At 39.4% G+C, this 22,894-nt stretch overlaps 1 protein-coding gene across 2 annotated transcripts in view; it reads left to right on the top strand.

Moving 5' to 3' along the window:
• DCHS2 (dachsous cadherin-related 2) overlaps positions 1-22,894 on the top strand; it is a 276,456-nt gene that overhangs the window by 110,268 nt on the left and 143,294 nt on the right. For both annotated transcript variants that reach the window (XM_032148516.2, XM_058436843.1), the window contains exons 2-3: positions 7,491-7,682; positions 18,767-18,998. In XM_032148516.2, coding sequence (XP_032004407.1) covers positions 7,491-7,682; positions 18,767-18,998 — 424 coding nt within the window. The remainder of the gene's footprint in view (positions 1-7,490; positions 7,683-18,766; positions 18,999-22,894) is intronic.

Here is a 22,894-nt window from a genome sequence, read left to right as displayed (position 1 = left end):
TAGGACCCACCCAGATAAGCAAGGATAAGATTCTCCTCTCAAAATCCTCAACTTAATCATGTCTGTTGCCATGTAAGGTAGTAGTCACTCCTTTATCAAATAAGAGAATAGTCACAGGTTCTGGGGATTAGAATATTGACAGAGTTTTTTTGGAGGCCAGGATTCAGTGCCCTACAAGCAGTCAGAGTGGATTGAAAAGAAGTAGTCCCAAGACTGAGCTCTGGGGTGCTATAGTGTTCAGAAGCCAGGAAGAGAACACAAAACCAGTGAAGGAAACTGAGGTGAGGTCAGTAAGGTGGTGCATGAGGAGGAGGGCCATAACGTGGTGTCTGATGAAGGATGTGTTTCAATAAGGAGGCAATGACTAGCTGTGTGAAAGGCTGCCAAATGATTCAGAAAATAAAGATCAAGCCTCGATCATTAGACTTTGGAACTTGGTGAACTTGCCAAGTGGTGTTCAGAGAGTGGCATACTTGTATTAGTTGTGGGCCCCAATGCTGATTCCAAGTTCCACTGGAATATTATAGTCCTATTTCAGCTGCAGGATCAGTGGTTGTCCAGTGCTTCAAATGTAAAACGTTATTTAATGATTTTTTTCTTCTTTTCTATGTAAAGTTCTATGTGTGTGTTGTGTTAATAACTTTTGTTTCTTCAAACAAATTGTTAAATGCTCATGGATAGAAAAACTGGAAATTGTAATAAGAAAAAAATTAAAGTGGGTTATTTAATTTTAAATTTCATCTCAAGTGCTGCTTTTTTTTTTCCACTAGAACTGTTTTATTGCTCTTTTTTACTGGGCTCTGAGACCTTTTTATTTTTTTTTTTCACAAATTTTGCTGAGTTAAGTATACAGTTGCTTAGGAGTAGATAGAGGAATTATGGCCAACCCTGTCACATCATGCCTTTTGGGTGGAGTCTGGCTGATATAAATGGCTGGACTGACCACTGATGTTGAAGGGGAGGAGGCCCTGTTATCCTGATGAGGGGGATGTAGGCAGATCCATTCCACTCATAGAACATCCAAAAACCATGGAAACATGCCTTCAAGGGCCATTGATTTCAATTTGTCTCCTGTCTTCATGACACATTCGTAGGGAGGAATTCTTACCTAGATGTTAATATGAAGGAAGTAATAAAAATTATTTATTTGTATTTTACTTTATTTTTTGTAATTTCAACCTTTATTTTAGATTCAAGGGGTACATGTGCACGTTTGTCATGTGAATGTATTGTGTGATACTGAGGTTTGGGGTACAATTGATCCCATCACCCAGGCAATGAGCATTGCAACCAATGGGTAGACTTTCAACCCTCTTCCAACCTCCCCCTTCTAGTAGTCTCCTGTGTTTATTGTCCCCATCTTTATACCCATATGTACATAATGTTTAACTCCCACTTATGAGTGAGAACTGCAGTATTTGGTTTTCTGTTCCTGTGTTAATTCCCTTGGGATAATGGCAGCCCACTGCATTCATGTTTCTGCAAAGGACATGATATTTTTCTTTTCTATGGCTGTGTAGCATTCCATAGTGCCTATGTTCCACATTTTCTTTGTCTAATCCACCGTTGATGGGCCCCTAGGTTGATTCTATGTTTTTGCTATTGTGAATAGCACTGTGATGAATATGCAAGTTCGTGTGTCTTTTTGGTAGAATAATTTATTTTCCTTTGGATATTTACTCAGTAATTGGATTATTGTTCCAATGGTAGTTCTTTAATAAATCTCCATCCTTCTTTCCACAGTGGCTGAACTAATCTGTAGTCTCACCAAGAGTGTATAAGTGTCTCCTTTTCTTCATAGCCTCATCAGCATCTGTTATTTTTTGACTTTTCAATAATAGCTATTCTGACTGGTGTGAGATGGCATCTCATTGTGGTATTGATTTGCATTTCTCTGATGATTAGTGATACTGAGCATTTTTTTCATATGTTTGTTGGCTGCTTGTATGTTGTCTTTTGAGAAGTGTCTGTTAATGTCTTTTGCCCACTTTTTTAATGGGGTTATTTGTTTTTTGCTGGTTGAATTATTTAAGTTCCTTGTAGATTCTGGATATTAGACCTTTGTCAGATGCATAGTTTGTGATTATTTTCTCCCATTCTGTGGGTTGTCTGTTTACTCTGTTGAGATTTTGTTATACTGTGCAGAAGCTCTTTAGTTTAATTAGATCCCACTTGTCAATTTTTGTTTTGGTTGCAATTGCTTTTGAGGACTTAGTCATAAATTCTTTGCCAAGGCCGACGTCCAGAATGTTGTTTCCTAGGTTTTCTTCTAGGATTCTTATAGTTTGAGATCTTACATTTAAATATTTAATCCATTTAAATATGTGTATATTGTGAATTATTGTGTATTAAAATTAAAATTCATCTAGTTGAAATTAAAGTTCATTTAATTTTTGTATATGGTGAAAGGTGGGGATCCAGTTTCAATCTTCTGTATATGGCTAGCCAGCTACCCCAGCACCATTTATTGAATAAGGAGTCCTTTCCTTATTGCTTATTCAACTTTGTCAAAGATCAGATGGCTGTAGGTGTGATGTTTTATTTCTGGGTTCTCTCTTCTGTTCCATTGGTCTGTTTCTGTTTTTGTACCAGTACCATGCTGTTTTGGTTACTGTAGTCCTATAGTATAATTTGAAGTTGGATAATGTGATGCCTCCAGTTTGTTCTTTTTGCCTAGGATTACTTTGACTATTTGGGCATTTTTTTCCATCCCATATGAATTTTAGAATGGTTTTTTATAATTCTGTGAAAGATTACATTGGTCGTTTGATAGGAATGGCATTGAATCTATAGATTGCTTTAGACAGTCTGGCCATTTTAACAATATTGATTCTTCTAATCAATGAGCATGGAATGTTTTTCCATTTGTTTGTGTCATCTATGATTTCTTTCAGCAGTGTTTTGTAGTTCTCCTTGTGGAGATCTTTTACCTCCTCGGTTAGATTTATTCCTAGGTATTTTATTTTTTAGTGGCTATTGTAAATGGGATTGTGTTCTTGATTTGGCTCTCAGCTTGAACATTATTGCTGTATAGGAATGCTACTGATTTTTGTATATTGATTTCATATCCTGAAACTTTACTGAAGTTGTTTATCAGTTCCAGGAGCCTTTTGGCAGAGTCTTACGAATTCTCTAGCTATAGGATTATATTGTCAGTAAAGAGAGATAGTTTGGCTTCTTTTCCTATTTGGATGCTTTTTATTTCTTTCTGTTGCCTGATTGCTGTGGCTAGGACTTCCAGTACTATGTTGAATAGGAGTGGTGAGAGTGTATATCCTTGTCTGATAAAAATTATTTAAATCTCAGAAAGCTAACAATGGAATCAGGGGGATTTTAATAATATATTGATATTTTGCATTTTTATAATGTTTCCATCAAACTTGTGAAACATCAGACTTGGGGAGAACAATTCTGAGTTGGAAGAAGTTTACAGTAAAAAGTATCAGATTCATCTCTGTCTAAAACAGGTAAATTGAGATTAGGATGAAGAACACAGGAATGTTATTGAGAGTGCTGTTATGTGGCTCAGTAAGTAGATGTAGGGATAAAATCCTCTTGAGATATCCTCTGATGCTCAATCAGCACCATAAGATTGCGATAATAGAGTTGGCCAGGTGCCTCTTGCTTCAATTTAAACAACCATCTTTGGAGAAAGGACCCATGGAGCTTATTAACTAAGCAAGATTTCCTCTTGAAGTTTTGACAAAGCCATTTCCATTTTCTATTATTCAATTTGCCTAAATTTCATGTGTCAGCCAATAGATATTGGAAAATATAAATTTTAGAAAGATGTCAGATTAATTCTAGGCATTCAAGACCCAATATTAATTCTAGGCATTCAAGACCCAATAGGTGGGATAGTATGACCTAGAATACTAGGTCAATATTTTTAGGTATTTTGGTCAAAACAGGGAGAGAAACATTCTTATGTTATGATTCTGAAACTCAGAATGTGAATTGCTAACATAAATTGAGATCAATACTCTTATCCTACTTTTGTCTCCTTACATTTCACTTTGCCAAAAGTCCAAATGAGAAAAAGGTCTTGAAAGTGGAAGTAAGGAAATTTGTCTTATATAAGCTGAATCACTTATTAATATATACTATTAAAGGCTAAGAATGAATTTTAGAATTTAAAAGTTCATTGTATGTGTCTTTCAATGAAGCCAAAGTTATTGAGAATACCATATGGCTTTAGAAGATATATTTGGTGTCTTCAGGAACTTGAAGCTGCTAAATTATTAACAGCTGTCAGAATAGAATAGACCAAATGTATTTGGAGTTTAGTTCTTCATAGTGGGGAAATTTCTGGATTTCCTGCTTCAGCCCAACTGATGAGAAGAATCACAATATGAGAAGAAGTGATGAGAAGAACTTATAAATATGTTAGATGGTTGCACAGAATGAATAATTTTGCTACAGAATATGAGATAGATAAGAGAAAAGATAAATTTAAAGGCTGTATCATCAGTTTAAGACATAGACAATTAAAGTGGGAAAATAACACTGCCAATTGGTAGGAGTTTCATTATGCCCAGGGGTTCTCAGTCTAGGCACTACTAACATTTTGGGTCAGATAATTCTTTGTTGTGAAGTCTATCTTATCCATTGTAGGATGTTATATAATACATTGTAGCAGTATCTCTCAAATTAACCCATTAAATTAACCCATTAAATGAAAGTAGAAAGCCTTCCCCAGTTGTGACAACCAAAAATGTCTCTAGACATACTAAATGTCTTCTTGGGGGGCAAACTTGTCCCTAGTTGAGAACCACTAAGCTAGACTACTTCAAAATAGTTCCAAAAGTCACATTTTGGTTATATGCTCAAGATGGAACAGGATGGAGAAGGTTTATTGAGAACTTTGTTGAACATGTTATCAGAATGAAGCTTTGTTTCAGAAGTACTGTAATTAAGGTGTAGCTCCTGCCTGTATATTATATTGATGAAAAGCTGATTATTTTGTTTTCAGTCCAGAGTTAAATGAGTATAATAGGAGCACAAATATTGTAGGTGATGAAATTGTCTTTTATTTTTGCCTCCCTCCTAAAAGCCTTACAAATATATGCAAGACAGCCAGAATTATTTTCCAAAACTAAATCTATAGTAGGGTGGCATTGGGTAGCCATTTCTGGGTATAACTTTCCACTTGCTTAAGTTTCACTACATCTACTTGGAGACCTACATAATCTTATGTGCCTGTCTTCATATATTCTAGACTAAATGATATGTATGACAAAGACTATTTGTATGCTCCTCCAAATATCCTTATGCTCCTCTCCTTTTCTCAGCCTCCCTTGCAGCTAAGCTGGGGACACATAACTGGTTCTGCCCAGTGGAATGTGAACTGAGCACGGCTTCTGGGCCAAAGAAGTTAAAAGCCAGAATGCCTCTTCCATCTCTCTCCTTCCCTGTCAGAGTGACTTTGGGGACTTTGTGCATATGTGTCCTTGTGAACCAAAGAAATAGCTGCTCCTTTGCTCCTTTTTTTTTCCATTTTATCTGTTTTCTCTTTTTCTGTGATGTCCATTAGTGGGAAGTTGGACTTTCTGAATTAATCTGCTTAATTCTCGTTTATTTCCAATGGTCATCACTTTATATTTCTGCTTTCTTGAACCCAGTTGGAATTTGATCACATGGAATAGAAGGTTCAGCTAAGACTTAAGAGCATGGGCACCACTACTAGCTGCGTTTCTTCATGTTAATGATATTATGGTGAGAAACAACATATACATGGGGTAAACATTTACTTGGAATGGCGCTACACATAATCTAGCACATTCTGCATCAGAGGAAGGTCAGGAGATTTGGGGTCTGATTTTTCTGTAAATAAAGGATATATGACAAGGTGTCAGACTTGGGAGGCAGCACATAGATCATGGTCATTACAGCATGCCCTCTGCTGCCAATTGTATGGATATAAATTTCAGTTTTGACACTTATTTGTTATGTGACCTTTGGCCTGTTACATAAACTCTCTGAGCCTGACTTGTCTGATCTGAAGAATGAACGTTAGTACCTATAGATTGTAAGTATGTAATGTATTTTAAGCCCTTATAAGAGTACGTGTGCTGTAGCATAGAATCCTTCCTTCCTTCCTTCCTTCCCTCCCTCCCTCCCTCCTTCCTTCCTTCCCTCCCTCCCTCCTTTCTTCCTTCCTTCCATCCTTCCTTCCCTCCCTCCCTCCTTCCTTTCTTCCTTCCTTCCATCCTTCCTTCCCTCCTTCCTTCCCTCCTTCCCTCCCTCCCTTCCTTTTTTCCCTCCCTCTCTCCTTCCTTTCTTCCTTCCTTCCATCCTTCCTTCCCTCCCTCCCTCCTTCTTTCCTTCCCTCTTTCCCTTCCTTCCTTCCCTCCCTCTCTCCTTCCTTTCTTCCCTCCTTCCATCCTTCCTTCCCTCCCTCCCTCCTTCCTTCCTTCCCTCCTTCCCTTCCTTCCTTCCCTTCCTCCTTCCTTCCCTTCCTCCCTCCCTCCTTCCTTCCTTCCTTCCCTCCCTCCCTCCCTCCTCCCTCTCTTCCTTTCTGTCTTCCCTTAAAATGCTGCTTTTATTGTAAGTGCTATCTAGGTGTTTGCTCTTACCGTTAGTTGGGTTGTAAATTAAAAGCATTATCTATGATGAGCCTATGAGCTTGAGAATTTTTTGAGTTCTATAGAGCCTGTTGTATTTCTCACTATATACTCCCACAGTTGGTATAAATAAGTTAAGTGCTTTCATAATTTCACTTGCTTCATCTTTTCTATCAGGCACAGGATTGCTGGTAACATAAGTGGTACATAAGGCAAAATAAGACGGTGCCTTTTCCTCTGGGCATGTCAGTGTTTGTGCCTGTTTTGGCGAGCACAGCATGGGCTGCATTTCATTCCCCATGTACCTACAGGCACCTGCAGACTGAATGCTACACCACTGTGCAGGGCCCCGACTGGGACATTACTCCCATAAGGAGAGCTGGCCAGGGTGACTCAACTCTCACATTCCAGTGTGAATTCTGTCACTGGGATTGGGTTTCTAGTAAAGGTGGCATTTACTGTCTTGATTTCTTGGCCCTCCCCTTGCTGCTCTCAAAGGTGGGGGGCATCAAGCCTATCACTCGAAGGCCTAGGTATGGGAGGGAATCAACAGCTTGGCTGTCAAGTCCTTAATCCTATGGGTATTCTTAAATCTTTGAGATTGGATGAGATTAGTTAGGTATAGTGAATGAAATAAGAAGACAAAAGAACAGGGCTGAGCCCTAAGGACCTCAAACTTTCAGAGATTATCTGAAAAGACAGGAGTGGGCAAGAGATATTGAAAAGCAGAACTCACAAAGAAAGGAGAAAGGTGAAGCAGGAATTATCACAGAAGGTAAGCGAGGAGAGAGATATAAAACCAAAGCCTAGGCTTTGTGAATAGCTATGGGGGTTATGTGGTTGTGCAAATTATTGTAATAATTCATAACTAACTGAAAAGTAATGCTAGCATTTCTATTTCCTCCTGATCACCCTCCTGTCTCATAGGTAACAGCCTCTGATGCAGATTCAGGACTCTATGGCTTTATTGAGTATTCTCTTTATGATGGATTCCTGAGCTATGAAGCACCTCAGGCATTCCGGATTGACCCTCATGATGGGCAAATCTGTGTTTCTCAAGATATCGACAGGGAAAGGGATCCAGCTACCTATGATCTCCTGGTGAAAGCTAAGGACGGGGTAAGTTTTTACATATGAAGTTTATTTTAAACATAATCACAAGTGAGCCACTGTGTATACATCACAGAGGACCAATGATGATCAGTAATTGGGTCATTCTGTTTCATGTGTCACTACCTCTTTCCTTTGCTGAAGTTTTTTGAAGCAAATATCAAGCATGTTATTTCACCCATAAATAATTCAATAATATCTCTAAAAATGACTTTAAAAACACAGAACTACAAAAGATTAACAATAACGCTTTAATGATATCTAATATCTTTTCTATGTTAAATTTTCTTGATTATCTAAATATGTCTTTTATAGTTGGTTTCTTTGAATGAAGATCCAAATAAGTTCACAAATTGATTTGATTGATGTATTCTTTAAGTTTCCATCTATAACAGTCAGGCCTCTTACCTGTTCTCCTATGGCTTTTTTAAAAAACCAAGTCACTTGTACGGTACATTTCCCACGTGCTAAATGTGGCTGATTACATCCTTGGGATTCATTTACCGTGTTCTTCCATTCCCTCTATTTCCTGTAAACTAGCATTAGAGACAGAGAGCTGATTGTTTTCAGATTCATTTAGGTGATGCCATTTGCTTCTTATTGCATCAGCAGACACATACCATTATTTTATTAGAGGTTGAAAAATGGTAACTTTTGAATTCTATTATTCCTTTTGCATTTATTATCTGGAATTCTTCAACTAAGGAAAATGTTCTCACAACAACTATTTGATTACTCTTAAGTATAATTCATACAGGAAATGCAGGATAAGGCTTGATTATTTGTTTTTATTTTACCAGGATTTTTGAATAGTAGCTTGCTATCTTAACTATCTCCAAAGATAAACAATAATTTTTTTTCCTACTTTGAGTATAAATTCCTGGATTTTAAAAAATTTGATGTATTTCAATACATTGCTGACCCTATCCTTTCTGATGTTCTCATTGACCCATTCTTGATCAGTGAAGGCACCTTCAGTTTGATTCCTTTGTCTTTTTTTGTTGTTAAACTTTTCAATTGACATATAAAATGCATACAGAGAAATGCACAAATAATAAGTGTATAGCTCAATGGATTTTTGCAAAATGAACAGACCCATAAAAGCAAGTGAGAAAATGTTACAAGAACCCAGAAGCCCCCTCTTTGCCTCTTGTTGTAACTGTCCTCCCTCCACCCCTCCATGCCCTCATCCCTGCCTTTTTAGAAACCACTGTTGACTTCTAACACCAAGCATTAGTATACCAATTTTTTTAACTTTCAGTGAATGGTATCATACAGTATGTGTTTCTGTCAAGTTTCTTTTGCTGAACATTATTTGCCAGAATCATTTATGCTGTTGTGTATAGCAATAGTTCACTCATTCTCATTGGCTTATAGTATGCCTTTATGTGAATATACAATAATTTTAACCTGTTCTATGATTGGTGGTATCCATTTTAGGCTATGCATCTTTTAACATTCTTACACTTGCAATATGGTGAACAAATGTAAGCATTTCTCTTTGTATATACTTAGGAGTAGAATTGCGCTCCCACCAGTAGAGTGTGAAAGTTTCATTTGCTACACATTCTCCCTAACGTTTGATATTTAATGCCTTTTCTATTAAAGAAGTAATAGTACTTATGTAATGATATATCACATTGGGGTTTTACTTTGTATTTGTTGGATAACTAATGAGGTTTTTTTCATGTTTATTGCTATTCGTATAATTTGTGAAGTGTCTATTCTTCACAAAAGAAAACCCTTTATTCATTTTCCATTGTTATTGTTGGATCTTTTTCTTACTGACGTGCATGAGTTCTTTATATTTTTGGCCTGAAAGTCCTTTTTTCAATATATTTATTGCATATATTTTTCTCCCATTCCATGGCTGGCCTTTTCTATCCTTAATGGTTTCTTTTGAGGAACAGAAGTTCTTCATTATAATAGAGCTTAGTAGTTTCTCAGTTTGTTTCCCTTTATAGCTAGTGATTTTTGTGTTCTTTTAAGAAATATTTGCTTATCTTAGGGATATGAAGATGTTCTCTTATTGTTTTCCTCCAAAATTTTTGTTTTGTTTTACCTTTCATACTTACTTTTTTTCAATCTAGTGGGAAGCAGTTTTGTTATTTTTTTCCCTATGGTTAACTCAGCACCACTTACTGAAATGGTTATTCTCACTTTTACCTATTTATCCACCTTAGTGCTAGCAACATCTCTCTTAATTATTTTAGCTTTATCATAGGTCATGGTATCATACATTCTTTTAGCTTTGTTCTAACTTAAGATTGCCTTGACTATTCTTGGCCATTTACATTTCCAAATACAGTTTAGAAACAACGTGTTCACTTTGCACTGTTTACAGAAAAGGTGGCCTACTATACACACCGTTCTGTGCTTTGATTTTTTTTCACTTATTTCATTTTGGAGACTTTACTTATATTTTTCACTTATACATTTTGAAGACCTTCCTTGTTTCTTTTTCATCTGCTTACTACTCCTTTGTATAGACGGACCCTACTAACACCTCTCTGGTCTAATCATTCTCTTTTGAAATTAGTGAGAGAATCCACCTATTTAAGCTATGAATTTTATATTCAATAAAATATTCATGATCTGTTTGGTTAGATTTTTGCCAATACCTTACTATGTGGTTTCAGGAATCCCTGACTCTATGTAAGAAAATATATAGGAAACAAAAAATAGGAGTAAACAGAATTTATATTAATTCAAGTCTATGTAATTATTTGAAGCCCAATAGATGCACACCCAAATATTAATCCAAAGCTTTAGAAATGTATTCTTGATAGATTTTGAGACAATTGTATAATGCCATCCTAGAATTGAATAATGCGTTTAAAACACTACTCTCATGAAAACCACCAGAAAGAATTAGCTGTGTCTTCCAGGCTACCGTCTGCTGTCCACTGTGATCTAAACGAGCCCCGGTTGATTCAACTAGCTCCCAGGTTTTGGTGGCCAGATGCAGGACACAGAGATCCTTGTAGTGGTAGAACTGCTGTCCATCGGGAGCAACAAGCTCCCCTGCAAACACTCATAATCTGTCTGTCACATCAATGCACCACGACAGCTTGGAGAGCACAGTGCCCCAGAAGTGCATTGGGAATTTTGACTTTAATCCAGGTGTCTTTTCTGGTATTGTAGATATAGAGGTGGTTATATAAGCAAGATTTTTTGCTATTAAAATATTCACCTCCAAAAAGGATCAATTCATTGTTTTCAGGATGAGCAGAGAATGACACATTTAGCCCCGGTGAAGGTGAGGAACATGATGTTTCTATAATTTGAGTCTTCTTAACATCTTGTGCCTGGAAATGGGTTATCAGAGCTTCGAGTTTTCCTTCTTCCCTAAGTGCTTGCACACCTTCTCCATCTTGGCTGTGATTTTCTCCTTCTTACCCTCTTGCCCGTCTTGCAGGTATGAGGCTGAATGGAGATCCAGGCAGGGAGCTGTGTGCAGGAGGGAACCCTCTTGTGAGCAGGTCCCCTCCTGGAAGCAGGACACCTCCTGGAAGTAGGTTTATGTGAAAACGGGGCCTGGCACAATCTCAGGGATGCATTTTAAAAAACAAATTCTAGAAAAGCCTCCACATCACAGGCTTTTAACAAATCCCTAACCTTCACTCTGTACCTAAAACTGCCTCCAGCATTCCTTATGTTTGCCTCAGAATATATGGAGAGCAAGAACATATGTGTTTTCATGTAGGTGTATGTGTATATATACACATATAGTATGTATTTATGTATATAAACATATATACAAATATAGTTATCCAGTGTGCAGTGTTTATTCTGTTGACTGCATAATCCTCATGAATTTCTTCTGTGATGAACTGAGTTTTTACAGGGTGACTTCTGCATCTATCATAATTATTCTTTGCAATATTAATTAGTAGTACATGTCCCTCAGAAACACATAGTCAAAAAGGTTGGCAAAGAGAAAGATGACAAGGTTGGTAATGACTTAGTAGTCTTCCCCTGAAAGCAATGTAGACCGCATGCAAAGAATAAATTAACGCAGACAGGATATTTTAGGTTTATGTTGTTGGATTCTAGGCCATAATGAATTTATTTAAAACACTAAGGCCGGGCGCGGTGGCTCACGCTTGTAATCCCAGCACTTTGGGAGGCCGAGGCGGGCGGATCACGAGGTCAGGAGATCGAGACCACGGTGAAACCCCGTCTCTACTAAAAATACAAAAAAATTAGCCAGGCGTGGTGGCGGGCACCTGTAGTCCCAGCTACTTGGAGAGGCTGAGGCAGGAGAATGGCGTGAACCCAGGAGGCGGAGCTTGCAGTGAGCCGAGATTGCGCCACTGCACTCCAGCCTGGGAGACAGAGCGAGACTCCGTCTCAAAAACAAACAAACAAACAAAAAAAAACAAAAAACAAAAAACAATAAACTGAACCTTGGCAGAAGTCCTTTAACTTTATATTATTACCTTGACAATCTATGGTTTTTCCTCTGATTCCTTCTCTTTCTAATAAATGTCCTGAAAGCCCTTTAGAAGAAAGTTGCTGAGAACCCATTTGCCGGTGGTTACTAAGAGATTTTTATCTGCCAATAGAAGAATTTTTCTTGTAAAATACATTGATGTTTGTTGCCACTGCTCTACTTATCCTTGTGATGACTGTCAATATTTTTTCAACTGAGTCACTTCTACTCTACTGATATTACTTCTGAAATACTCTATTTTTGCTGCTACTGCTGCTGCTATTTATCTCATAAGTCATGAGAATGCTATAAAATTACATAATGGAACCGAGCAATGAATTACATTGGCAATCAAGTGGTCTTCACAATAAAGCTCTACAATTTAATTATTCTATGCTTATATCTAATTTTCCATTTCCTTTTCCATTCATTTTTACCAAAGAGATTTTTTTTGGTGTATATGCTTATTAACACTCTGTCTCTATTTTTTGTTACATCCTGGATTCTGTAGCTGACATATGTGTTTGAGATAAAGCCATTTAAACCCCATCTCACCACTGAAGGTTTAAGGGAGGATTTTGTCAGATGAACAATATAGGAAGTAAATGGACTGAGCTCTTCACTGTTGTATACATTCATGAGAAAAGTTGGCTACTGAAGTTGTGCTCATAGTTTGTGTGCAATGCAGTTGCTACCAAAAAGTAAACTTGCTGAGTAAAAAGGTACACTCATTTTCATTTTAATAGATTATGTTCTTTCACTTTCTAACAAATGTTCAAATGCTTATTCCTGTCTTTCATTTCCTTCATTACCACCCTCCACCTGTTCGAGGAATGAGCAGTTGCCCCGTCACCCCATTGTCCCGTGTTTTCTAACTAAATTGTCTGGACCATATCTCAGATTTCCCACAGTTCTTTAATCTATGACCAGGATGTATCCCAAAATATCTTCAATACTCCTTTACCTCCTTCTAATCTCTAAAAGTTTAAGCGTCCCAGCCATTTATTATTATCCATATTCTCCTCCCTACCCTGCCCAGTTCATCCCTTAATTTGAATCAGTCTCCTTCTGATGTGGTTTCGATCTGTATCCCATCAAGTCTCATGTCAAATTGTAATCCCCAGTGTTGGAGGTGGGGCCTTGTGGGAGGTGTTTGGATCATGGGGGTGGATTTCTCAAGAATAGTTTAGCACCATCCCCCGTTGGTACTGTTCTCCTGATAGTGAGTGAGTTCGCATGAGATCTGGTTGTTTAAAAGTGTGTAGCAACACCCCTCCACCTCCGCCTTCTCTCTTGCTCCTGCTCCTACCGTTTAAGATGTCTTGCTCTCCTTTGCCTTCTGCCATGATTGGAAGCTTCCTGAGGCCTTCCCAGAAGCTGAAGCTACTATGTTTCCTGTTCACCTGCAGAACCATGAGCCAATTAAACCTCTTTTCTTATAAATTAATCAGTCTCAGGGTTTTTTTTTAAATAGCAATGTGAGAATGGACTAATACACCTACCTGCCTTCCCTGCCCTTTGAAATGCTTCTACCATGCCCTTTGAAACTCATGGTCCATTATTTGGCAAACTCCTTTATGAACTTAAGCTGGTCTCTGATTGTTCCTTTAACTTTCGGCCCTGATTTAAACAACTTACCCCCCGAGGATATCCATTCCTTTCTGCACTTTCACAAGGAAGCCCATGGTGCACCAATCACAAGCTGGCAGGAAATGAGTTGGGTGCCCTGCTTGTTGCCCAGGGCAGCATCCAAATAATTTCTACTCCTTTCTCCATCAAAAACGAATCCCTTTTGAAGTTCATGTTGTCTGACTATCCCATAGATACTTCTCCTCTTTTTTTTTTTTTTGTCATGATTTAAACCTCCTTATAACTTAGGACTTTCACACTTTGTTCACAGTCTTCCTCTTCACCAGTTTCCTCATCATTCTGGGAGATTTTACTCTTCATTTGCTGAACAACCCAGCACCCTGAGCCTTTCAGTTCCTTGACTTTCTCATTTCCAAGGATTGTCACCAGTAATTGCACAGCTTTGACATTTTGGCTTCAAGCATGCTGTATCTGATAAACATTTTTATCTTTCTGTCTAATTTACAGTAGCACGTCCACTCTAATCAATAATTCTTCTCCCATGTTAAGATCATTGATTTGTTACCCATCACTAAAGTCACTCAGTTGCAAACTCCCTTTAGTTTCTCCATTCAATAGAACTCTCCTGGTAAAACCCCAGCCCTATATAAGTCTGACTCTGCATTTTCTGCCCTTCCACCTCAGCAGCTAAAGTACTTGGAGAAAAATAACAAGTCTGCTCGAGAGAGGAAGGTCTTACCTTCCTGCCACCAAATCCACTAACCTACCTGTATATCAGCTCACATTCTTTGCTTTCTTTTCTGTTATCTTTTTAGAGATGTCCCTGCTTGCATCAAAAGCAAATCTCTCTACTGTTTAGGGTCCCATCCATTCTGGCCTTCTTACAGGTAACATTTCTATAATGATTTTCTCTTTTTTCCTGCATCATTAATTTATCAAGTTCGTTTGGATGACCCTCATAAGCATACAGGGCATAATAATAGTCTCTGTCTTAAAAAATACTCTGGATTCCTTTTGATGTCATGTACCTTTTCAGAAAACCATTTTATTCCTCTTCTTTCCTTCACAGCAAGTCTACTAAAATAGTTGTCTCCATTTCCTCACTTTTCAATCTTTATTTGATCTATTTTTCCCTCTCTACCTGTTCTATAAAACTGCTTTTCTCTACGTGGTTACTGTTCTGCCATAACCTGGGATTCTTTATTTATTTTTATCTGATTCATCCTCTCAATAAATTTGAAAATATTCTTTAGATGCTGCTTCTTTTGGATTTGGTGATGTCACAACTTACGTTTCTTTTTTTTCCCCTTTAAGAAGCTGGAACCTCATTTCCTTCCACCTTTGTTTATTGAATCATGAAATATAGACTGGAATTCATTGACATAGAAAGCTCACTGGAATGAAACTACAGCTCACAAGAGCTGGGCGATGTGAAGGAGAGATGTTATTAATATTCTACTATTCAGGAGTCCCAGAAGGCAAGAACAAAGAGAATGGAAAGCAGACAATTACCGAAGTAGAAGTAACAGTAGAAAATGTTCCCTACCTGCTGACCTCCCTAGGCGACCCTCCTGCCTCCAATATTATATGCTTTCGAGCTTGGAGCTTTCCCAAACTACTTTCATCTTTTACAGTATAACTTGAGGGAATTGGGTTTCCTACCACAATCCTCACAATTAAATGCTTAAAATGAAATTAAAATGCCACATGAATCATTGGTGGAAAAAGAAAGGATAAGACAAAATTAAGACATATTCATGCATGGAATTTATGGGATGTATTAGCTACCTATTGCTGTATAACAAATTATTCCTGAATCTAGCAGCTTAAAATAGCAAACATTCCTTATCTTACATAGTTTCTAAGGGCCAGGAACCTGCAAGTGGCTTTGCTGGGTGGCTCTGACTCAGTCTCTCATGAGGTTGCGTTATCGAAATGGTTTCCATGAGCTGGACAGAAGTTTAGCTACACAGCTTTGGGAAGTGCACACTCTACGTGGATGGAGAAAATTAGTTTAGATCAGCTATTCCCGCACTGTGTTCTGTGGGAAACTGGTTTCCCATGTTTCTTTCAAAGAGCATTCTGGGTCCTAAAAAGAGTGGGGAGTACCTCAGAACTCACTCCCTCTAGAAATGTACATGCAAAAGGCTCTGTGAGAAGTTCTGAGGCATAGAATGCATCCACTTAACTTGGTGAATTCAGCATTTTCCCACCTTTTTGTCTGAGCAACTTCTTTATTTTTTTGTAAAGATTCATCTCTTCTTCCCTATCCCAGATACCTCTTTCTAAAATCTAGATTTGATCTTGTCATTTCATTGAGGACAGCAATAGTTGTCCCATGTGGGTGTTTAAGAAGACAACATTAGACTTCTGTCCTTTTACATTTTATTTTTCTGATATTTGTAATATAAATAATACATTAGCACAGTAAATGTATATACAGTTTATTAACAGATAAAAATATATATTAAGAATATGCACATCACATTTTAAACTGACGGAGTCTATTGCTGTGTAGAATAAATCTGTCCTCCTTAGCACTTAAATCAGGTGAGAGGAATCTGACTGCCAAGCCTGTCCTCTGGATTGTGCCCAGCCTCTGTCACTACACACCCAGCCCTCTCTAGCCCCACTAGTGTGCTTACCCTACCGGCAACAAAAATGTATTGTTGGCCAGGCACGGTGGCTCACGCCTGTAATCCCAGCACTTTGGGAGGCCAAGGTGGGTGGATCAGCTGAGGTCAGGAGTTCGAGACCAGTCAGACCAACATGAAGAAACTCCATCTCTACTAAAAATACAAAATTAGCCGGGTGTGGTGGCATGTGCCTGTAATCCTAGCTATTTGGGAGGCTGAGGCAGGAGAATCACTTGAACCCGGGAGGCAGAGGTTGCGGTGAGCCAAGGTCGTGCCATTGCACTCCAGCCTGGGCAACAAGAAAGAAACTCCATCTCAAAAAAAAAAAAAAAAAAAAATCATCATATGTTTTCCACTTTGTGCATCTAACATTTGCTTATTTTTTATAGCATTGCCTGATTTAGGATCTTTGTTCTTAAATATCTTAAGCTGGGGTAATATTCATTTCTTCATATTTTCCCCACTTTTTCATTTTCATTACTTCTCTTACCTCAACCCTAAGTGACTTCTTGAATTTGAGGAGAAATAAAAAAGAAAGAGGAAGGGGAAAGGAAAAGGGAAAGCAAAACTGAGAAGGAAGGCAGTTTGGAGCAGCAACAGGGTCTGTGGCAGAGGTGAAGGAATATTTTCTATAAGCTTATCACCAGTGTGCTGTCCCCTCTTACTACGTCAAACCTGGAGACATACAGGTTACTTAGGGTGGCTGCAGATGTAGGGCCACCCTGCATTTTAAGCATAAAGGCCAGATGGATGAACTTGCATTGTTCTTTGTGGAATCATAACCAGCCCCATTTCTCCTATTCTAATTGATAGCCAGCATGGCTCTGGCACTTTATTCAACTCAGAACATGGAAAATCCGACTATTTCTAAATTATTTCCGCATCATTTTTTAGTCCTCAAAGCCTGGGGTACAAGGGACCTCAGAGCTCAGAGCTCAGAGCAGGACAGCCATTTCTGGGTTTGTCTTACCTTCCTCCCAAACAATCTTCATTCTTGCCCTCCGTCCCTCCCTCCCTGTCAACAAGTGCTTCCTCTCTGTCTGCATGGCAGCAGTTCTCCCTTTGTCTCTTGCCAAATCTTCTTCCTCCTTGTCCTTTTTCCTCCTTGCTCTATGCCTCCCTGCCAGAGCAGAAAAAGGAAACAAAAAAGATGAGGAGGGGGAGGATACATGAGTGAGAAAACCCAGGCTGTTGTGACTTACCAAGGATTTTTGTCAAAGATGAAAGTGTCAAAATGTACCAGATAGAAACGGAAAATGGTGCTTTAAAGTAGGAACACATGTTTTACTTTAGAAAAGTAAAAACGGCAGAGGATTATTTTCTTCTATTTCATTTGCTCTCTTTCTCCTTGATTTTAGATGGAGGCAACACAAAATAAGCAGTATGGGATCCACTTCTCACTACTTTAGGTGCTGTATTCCCTTCTAAAACTTGAAAAATTCAGAATCCCCAAACAAATCTGGCCCCCAGGATCTGGGATGAGTACCTGCACTGCTCCTGTCCTCCTTCAGGCCCCATCCACTCTGGACTTGATTCAAAGAGCCTCCTCCTGCCTGTTCTGCCTCCTTCCACCGTGCTGCTCTTAGGTCTGTTCTGAACACTGCAGCTAGAGCAGCGTTAACATCTCGGTGAAATCAGGCCACTCTTGTGCTCAAAGCCCTCCTGTGGGGAAGAACCATGTCCTTCCAGAGACCTGCAGAGGTCCGTCCCTAGGACTCGCTCCTGCCTCTCTGACCTCAGCCCTTCCTGCTTCCTTGCTGCAGCTGTGCAGGCCTGAGAGGCACACCACGTTCCTGCCTCAGGGCCTTTGGCTCTGCTCTTTCCTCTGCCTGTTATTCTTTCCTTTCTGGTAACTGAAGTCTAGCTGCCTCATGTGGGTCGGTCTGCACACCAATGGTACCTTCCAAGTGAGGGCCTCACCAGGGCACCCCTCCGCCCATGCTCCCTCACACCTTCTTCTTAGCACTTACCAGCATTCATTTAAAAATTATCTTAGGGATAAAAGTGATTTTGATTTCTTTTTGGACATCAGGACAACTTTCCTTGAATGTATTTGGCCTCTACTCTGAAATTTTTGCCTCGCAGCTGCTCTAAGTGGAAATCTCATTCCATGCTTAAGAATCAGCAGTGAAGTGTACATACCATGCTATTACCTATGAATTCATACATCAAGGTCGAAAATAAAATGAATTTATAGACGTGTTTGTTGGTGTGTATGTGTGTGTGTGTATGTATATATACACACTCTTTTGAAATGACAAAAAGTGTATATATGGGGGTGTGTGTATATGTGTATACATACATATACATATACACACCCCCACATATTCAAATTCTGTTGTTTCAAGACTATTGTAGGGCCATTGTCAATTATTCTACATCCTAGTGTTCAGAAAAAGCCCATTTGTAATCACCGCTCATTCATCCACCAGGGTGGGCTAAGTGCCCAAGCCTTTGTTCGTGTGGACCTGGAGGACGTGAATGATAATCATCCCATGTTTAACCCATCAACCTATGTGACGAGCATCAGTGGTGAGACCCAGCCAGGCACCGAGATCATCAATGTTCTTGCCACTGACCAGGACTCTGGGATATATGGGACAGTGGCTTATGAGCTTATTCCAGGAGATGTGTCGTCCCTTTTTACCATTGACTCCACCACAGGTATGTGATCTTGGAACAGTTTTCATCCTTTGGCTATAAAGTTTCTGCTTAACTATTTAACAGCCAGAAAATTAGAAAAAGTGACTTTTTTTTCAATAATGGGGGTGTTGCAGGACTCACTTAACCTTCTAGCAGACACTGAAGTATATTGAAAATGGCTGAGGCTTTGTAATGGGTTAGACCTGGATCTGAGTCCCAGCTTTGCCTACTACTGATCTTGTGGTCTTTATTGGCCTCAGTGTCCTTACCTTAAAAGTAGTGTTGGCCGGGTGCGGTGGCTCACGCCTGTAATCCCAGCACTTTGGGGGGCCGAGGTGGGTGGATCACGAGGTCAGGAGTTCAAGACTAGCCTGGCCAAGATGGTGAAACCCTGTCTCTATTAAAAAAAAAAAATAACAAAAATTAGCCGGATGTGGTGGTGGGCGCCTGTAATCTCAGCTTCTCAGGAGGCTGAGGCAGAGAATTGCTTGTACCCGGGAAACCAAGGTTGCAGTGAGCTGAGATGACGCCACTGCCCTCCAGCCTGGGTGACAGAGAGACTCCGTCTAAAAAAAAGAAAAAAAGAAGTAGTGTTATCTGGGCTCTGTGGCTGACTCCTGTAATCCCAGCTACTTGGGAGGCTGAGGTGGGAGGATGGCTCGAGGCCAGGAGTTTGAAGCTGCAGTGAGCTATTAAGCTATGATCAGGCCACTGTCCTCCAGCCTGAGTGACAGAGCAAAACCCTGTCTCCAAAAAAAAAAACAAAAAAGTAGCACTGATAATACCTATGTTGCAAAGTTTTTGTGAGAGAACTAAAGACAGTAATTTATGTAGAAATGGTTGGCCAGTATTCACCTTGCAGATGTTAATTTCCCTTTATTTGTATGATCATGCCATCTGAGGGTGACTCAAGGGTGACTGAGCCTCATTTGGATGTATTAGTAGCTAAGATTAGTGCAAAGACATTTGTACAGGCGTCCAAAGTAGATCCTTTTCTTTGTACTAGGTCTGGCATTCCCTTAGTCTCTTTGGGTTTTAGTTTCCTTGTTTTTAAAATGATACCTAAAGTTCCTTTTAGTTCTCTACAATGGTAATTGCATATCTGCCAAAGAATCCCAGTGGGCAAGCTGTCTTTTAGAAATAATGAATATTTAAGAAGTTACCTTCCATTTTCTATTCATTAGCTTGTTGCTAACAAAATAATGGTTTAAATATTTGATTATAAGAAAATAAAAAATTTCAAATATATAATATGACATTACAATACTTTTGAGATACTTAGAGATACTCTGGTCCAAAAATGAGGCTGCAAGAAAAGGGAAAAAAAAAGAATTTTTTTCTTTTGCATTTTTCCACCTGATCCAAACAATGAGTAGAATGTGTTTCTATTGTAATGATAATGATAATGTCAGATGCTACACTAGACATTTTCTGTACATTGTCTTATTGGATCTTCACAACATGCTTAGTAATAGCCATATACGGTAGAAACAAATGATAATTTACACAGGAAATTTAATGTGCTATGTGAGTGTGCCCTCTCACCCAGCCCCATTAAGTAGAGAGCCGCTGCTTCTGCCTGGAAACTGTGCTTTGTCTGGCTTGTGCAACTGGCCAGGGATTAGTTGTTTATACTGGCAGTCTTTGTAAGGCAAAACTTTCCTTGCTCAAAATAACACACTGATGTGGCCCCTTTAACATTTCAAAGATCAGAAGAAAATACTTTTGTGGGAAATTAGTCTGTTTAATCTCAGCTTTTTCAAAATTCATCTTAACTGAGGACTTAACTGCCCATCAAATCGTCAGGCCCTATAGGGCACTAGCATTGCCAAAAATATATAGGTCAGCCAGTAATCAGGGCACGGGATCTAAAAGCATTTAACAGATTGTTTTAAAAAGACATACACACTCATCATTCAGTCTTCCCTGGAAGATCTGGAAGAATGAGCTATACGGTATTCTGTTTTTAGAAGAGATCTCTCTTGCTGTCCTGGCCGAAGCCAGACTCATGCTCCCCTTCCTGGCAGCGACTATAGCACAAATGCCATTGTTAATCGTGGAAAACACTCTGTGTGGGTCATTATCTTAGGGAACTTTCATGGAATTTTATTTTTAAGCAAAGACCAAATTTATATGGAAATAGCCTTGGGTTGTTATTGTTGGCCGTTTTGATACCCGCATATTTAGATTGAAGACATTTCTCAGTCAAATAGTGCTTGGAATTTTGTCGCACTTAATCATAACTCATGAGAAATTCATGAGGACTGGTAGTGCTTTACTTTAACCTTTAGAGGAGAATGAAAAAGCATCGTGACTAGCTATGGGAAAAAGTTGTCCGGTGAACAGACAGTCCCTAAGTTGAATGGTTGAGTTCTGAAAGTTCATCTGTTGGTTGACAGCAACTGAGAACACATTGTATATAATTATGGCGTACAAGGTGATGTTTTGATGTGTGTATATTGTGAAGTGATTAAATCAAGCTGGTTAACATATCCATCACCTCTCACACTTAGGATTTTTTGTGGTGGGAATATTTAAGACCTACTCTCTTAGTAATTTTCAAGTATAGAACATATTATTATTAATACATTATTATTAATGCTATAAAATAGATCTTCAGAACTTACTCATCCTGTCTAACTGAACCTTTGTAACCTTTGGCCAACATCTCCAATTACCCCAGCCCTTGGCAACCACCATTCTACTCTCTGTTTCTATGAGTTCAATATTTCTAAATGCCACATGTCAAAGTGAGACCATGCAGTATTTGTCTTTCTGTGCCTGGCTTATTTATTTAGCATAATATTCTTGAGGTTCATCCATTATTGTCACAAATGATAGGCTGTCCTGTTTTAAGGCTGAATAGTACTCTATTGTGTATATATACCACATTTTCATTAACCATTTATCTATGTATGGACCCTTTGGTTGATTCTATATCTTGGCTATTGCGAATAATGCTGCAATGAACATACTAGGGCAAATATATCTTTGACATACTGATTTTTTTTCCTTTGGATATGTACTGAGAAGTAGACTTTCCGGATCATATTTTAGTTCTATTTTTAACTTTTAAAGGAACCTCCATACTGTTTTCCATAAGGACTGTAACACAGTTTCCGTATAAGGATGTTCTCAAAGAATAGAACAAGAAGCAGTATTAGAATATACAGTTGAGGAGCCAAGATGGCCGAATAGGAACAGCTCCGGTCTCCAGCTCCCAGCCCCAGCGACACAGAAGACGGGTGATTTCTGCATTTCTGCTTGAGGTACCGGTTTCATCTCACTAGGGAGTGCCTAACAGTGGGTGCAGGACAGTCGGTGAAGCGCACTGTGCACGAGCCGAAGCAGGGCGAGGCATTGCCTCACTCGGGAAGCGCAAGGGGTCAGGCAGTTCCCTTTCCTAGTCAAAGAAAGGGGAAACAGACGGCACCTGGAATATCGGGTCAGTCCCACCCCAATACTGCGCTTTTCCAACGGGCCTGGAAAACGGCACACTAGGAGATTGTGTCCCGCACCTGGCTCGGAGGGTCCTGTGCCCACGGAGTCTCACTGATTGCTAGCACAGCAGTCTGAGATCAAGCTGCAAGGCGGCAGCGAGGCTGGGGGAGGGGCGCCCGCCATTGCCCAGGCTTGCTTAGGTAAACAAAGCAGCCAGGAAGCTCGAACTGGGTGGAGCCCACCACAGCTCAAGGAGGCCTGCCTGCCTCTGTAGGCTCCACCTCTGGGGGCAGGGCACAGACAAACAAAAACTCAGCAAGAACCTCCACAGACTGAAAGGTCCCTGTCTGACTGACAGCTTTGAAGAGAGTAGTGGTTCTCCCAGCACACAGCTGGAGATCTGAGAACGGACAGACTGCCTCCTAAAGTGGGTCCCTCACCCCTGAGCAGCCTAACTGGGAGGCACCCCCCCAGTA

Source organism: Hylobates moloch, unplaced genomic scaffold (assembly GCF_009828535.3).
Source record: "Hylobates moloch isolate HMO894 unplaced genomic scaffold, HMol_V3 SCAFFOLD_3, whole genome shotgun sequence".
Taxonomy (NCBI): Eukaryota; Metazoa; Chordata; class Mammalia; order Primates; family Hylobatidae; genus Hylobates; species Hylobates moloch.
The sequence above is the reverse complement of the archived record's forward strand: the minus strand, read 5'-3'. Positions and strand labels throughout refer to the sequence as shown.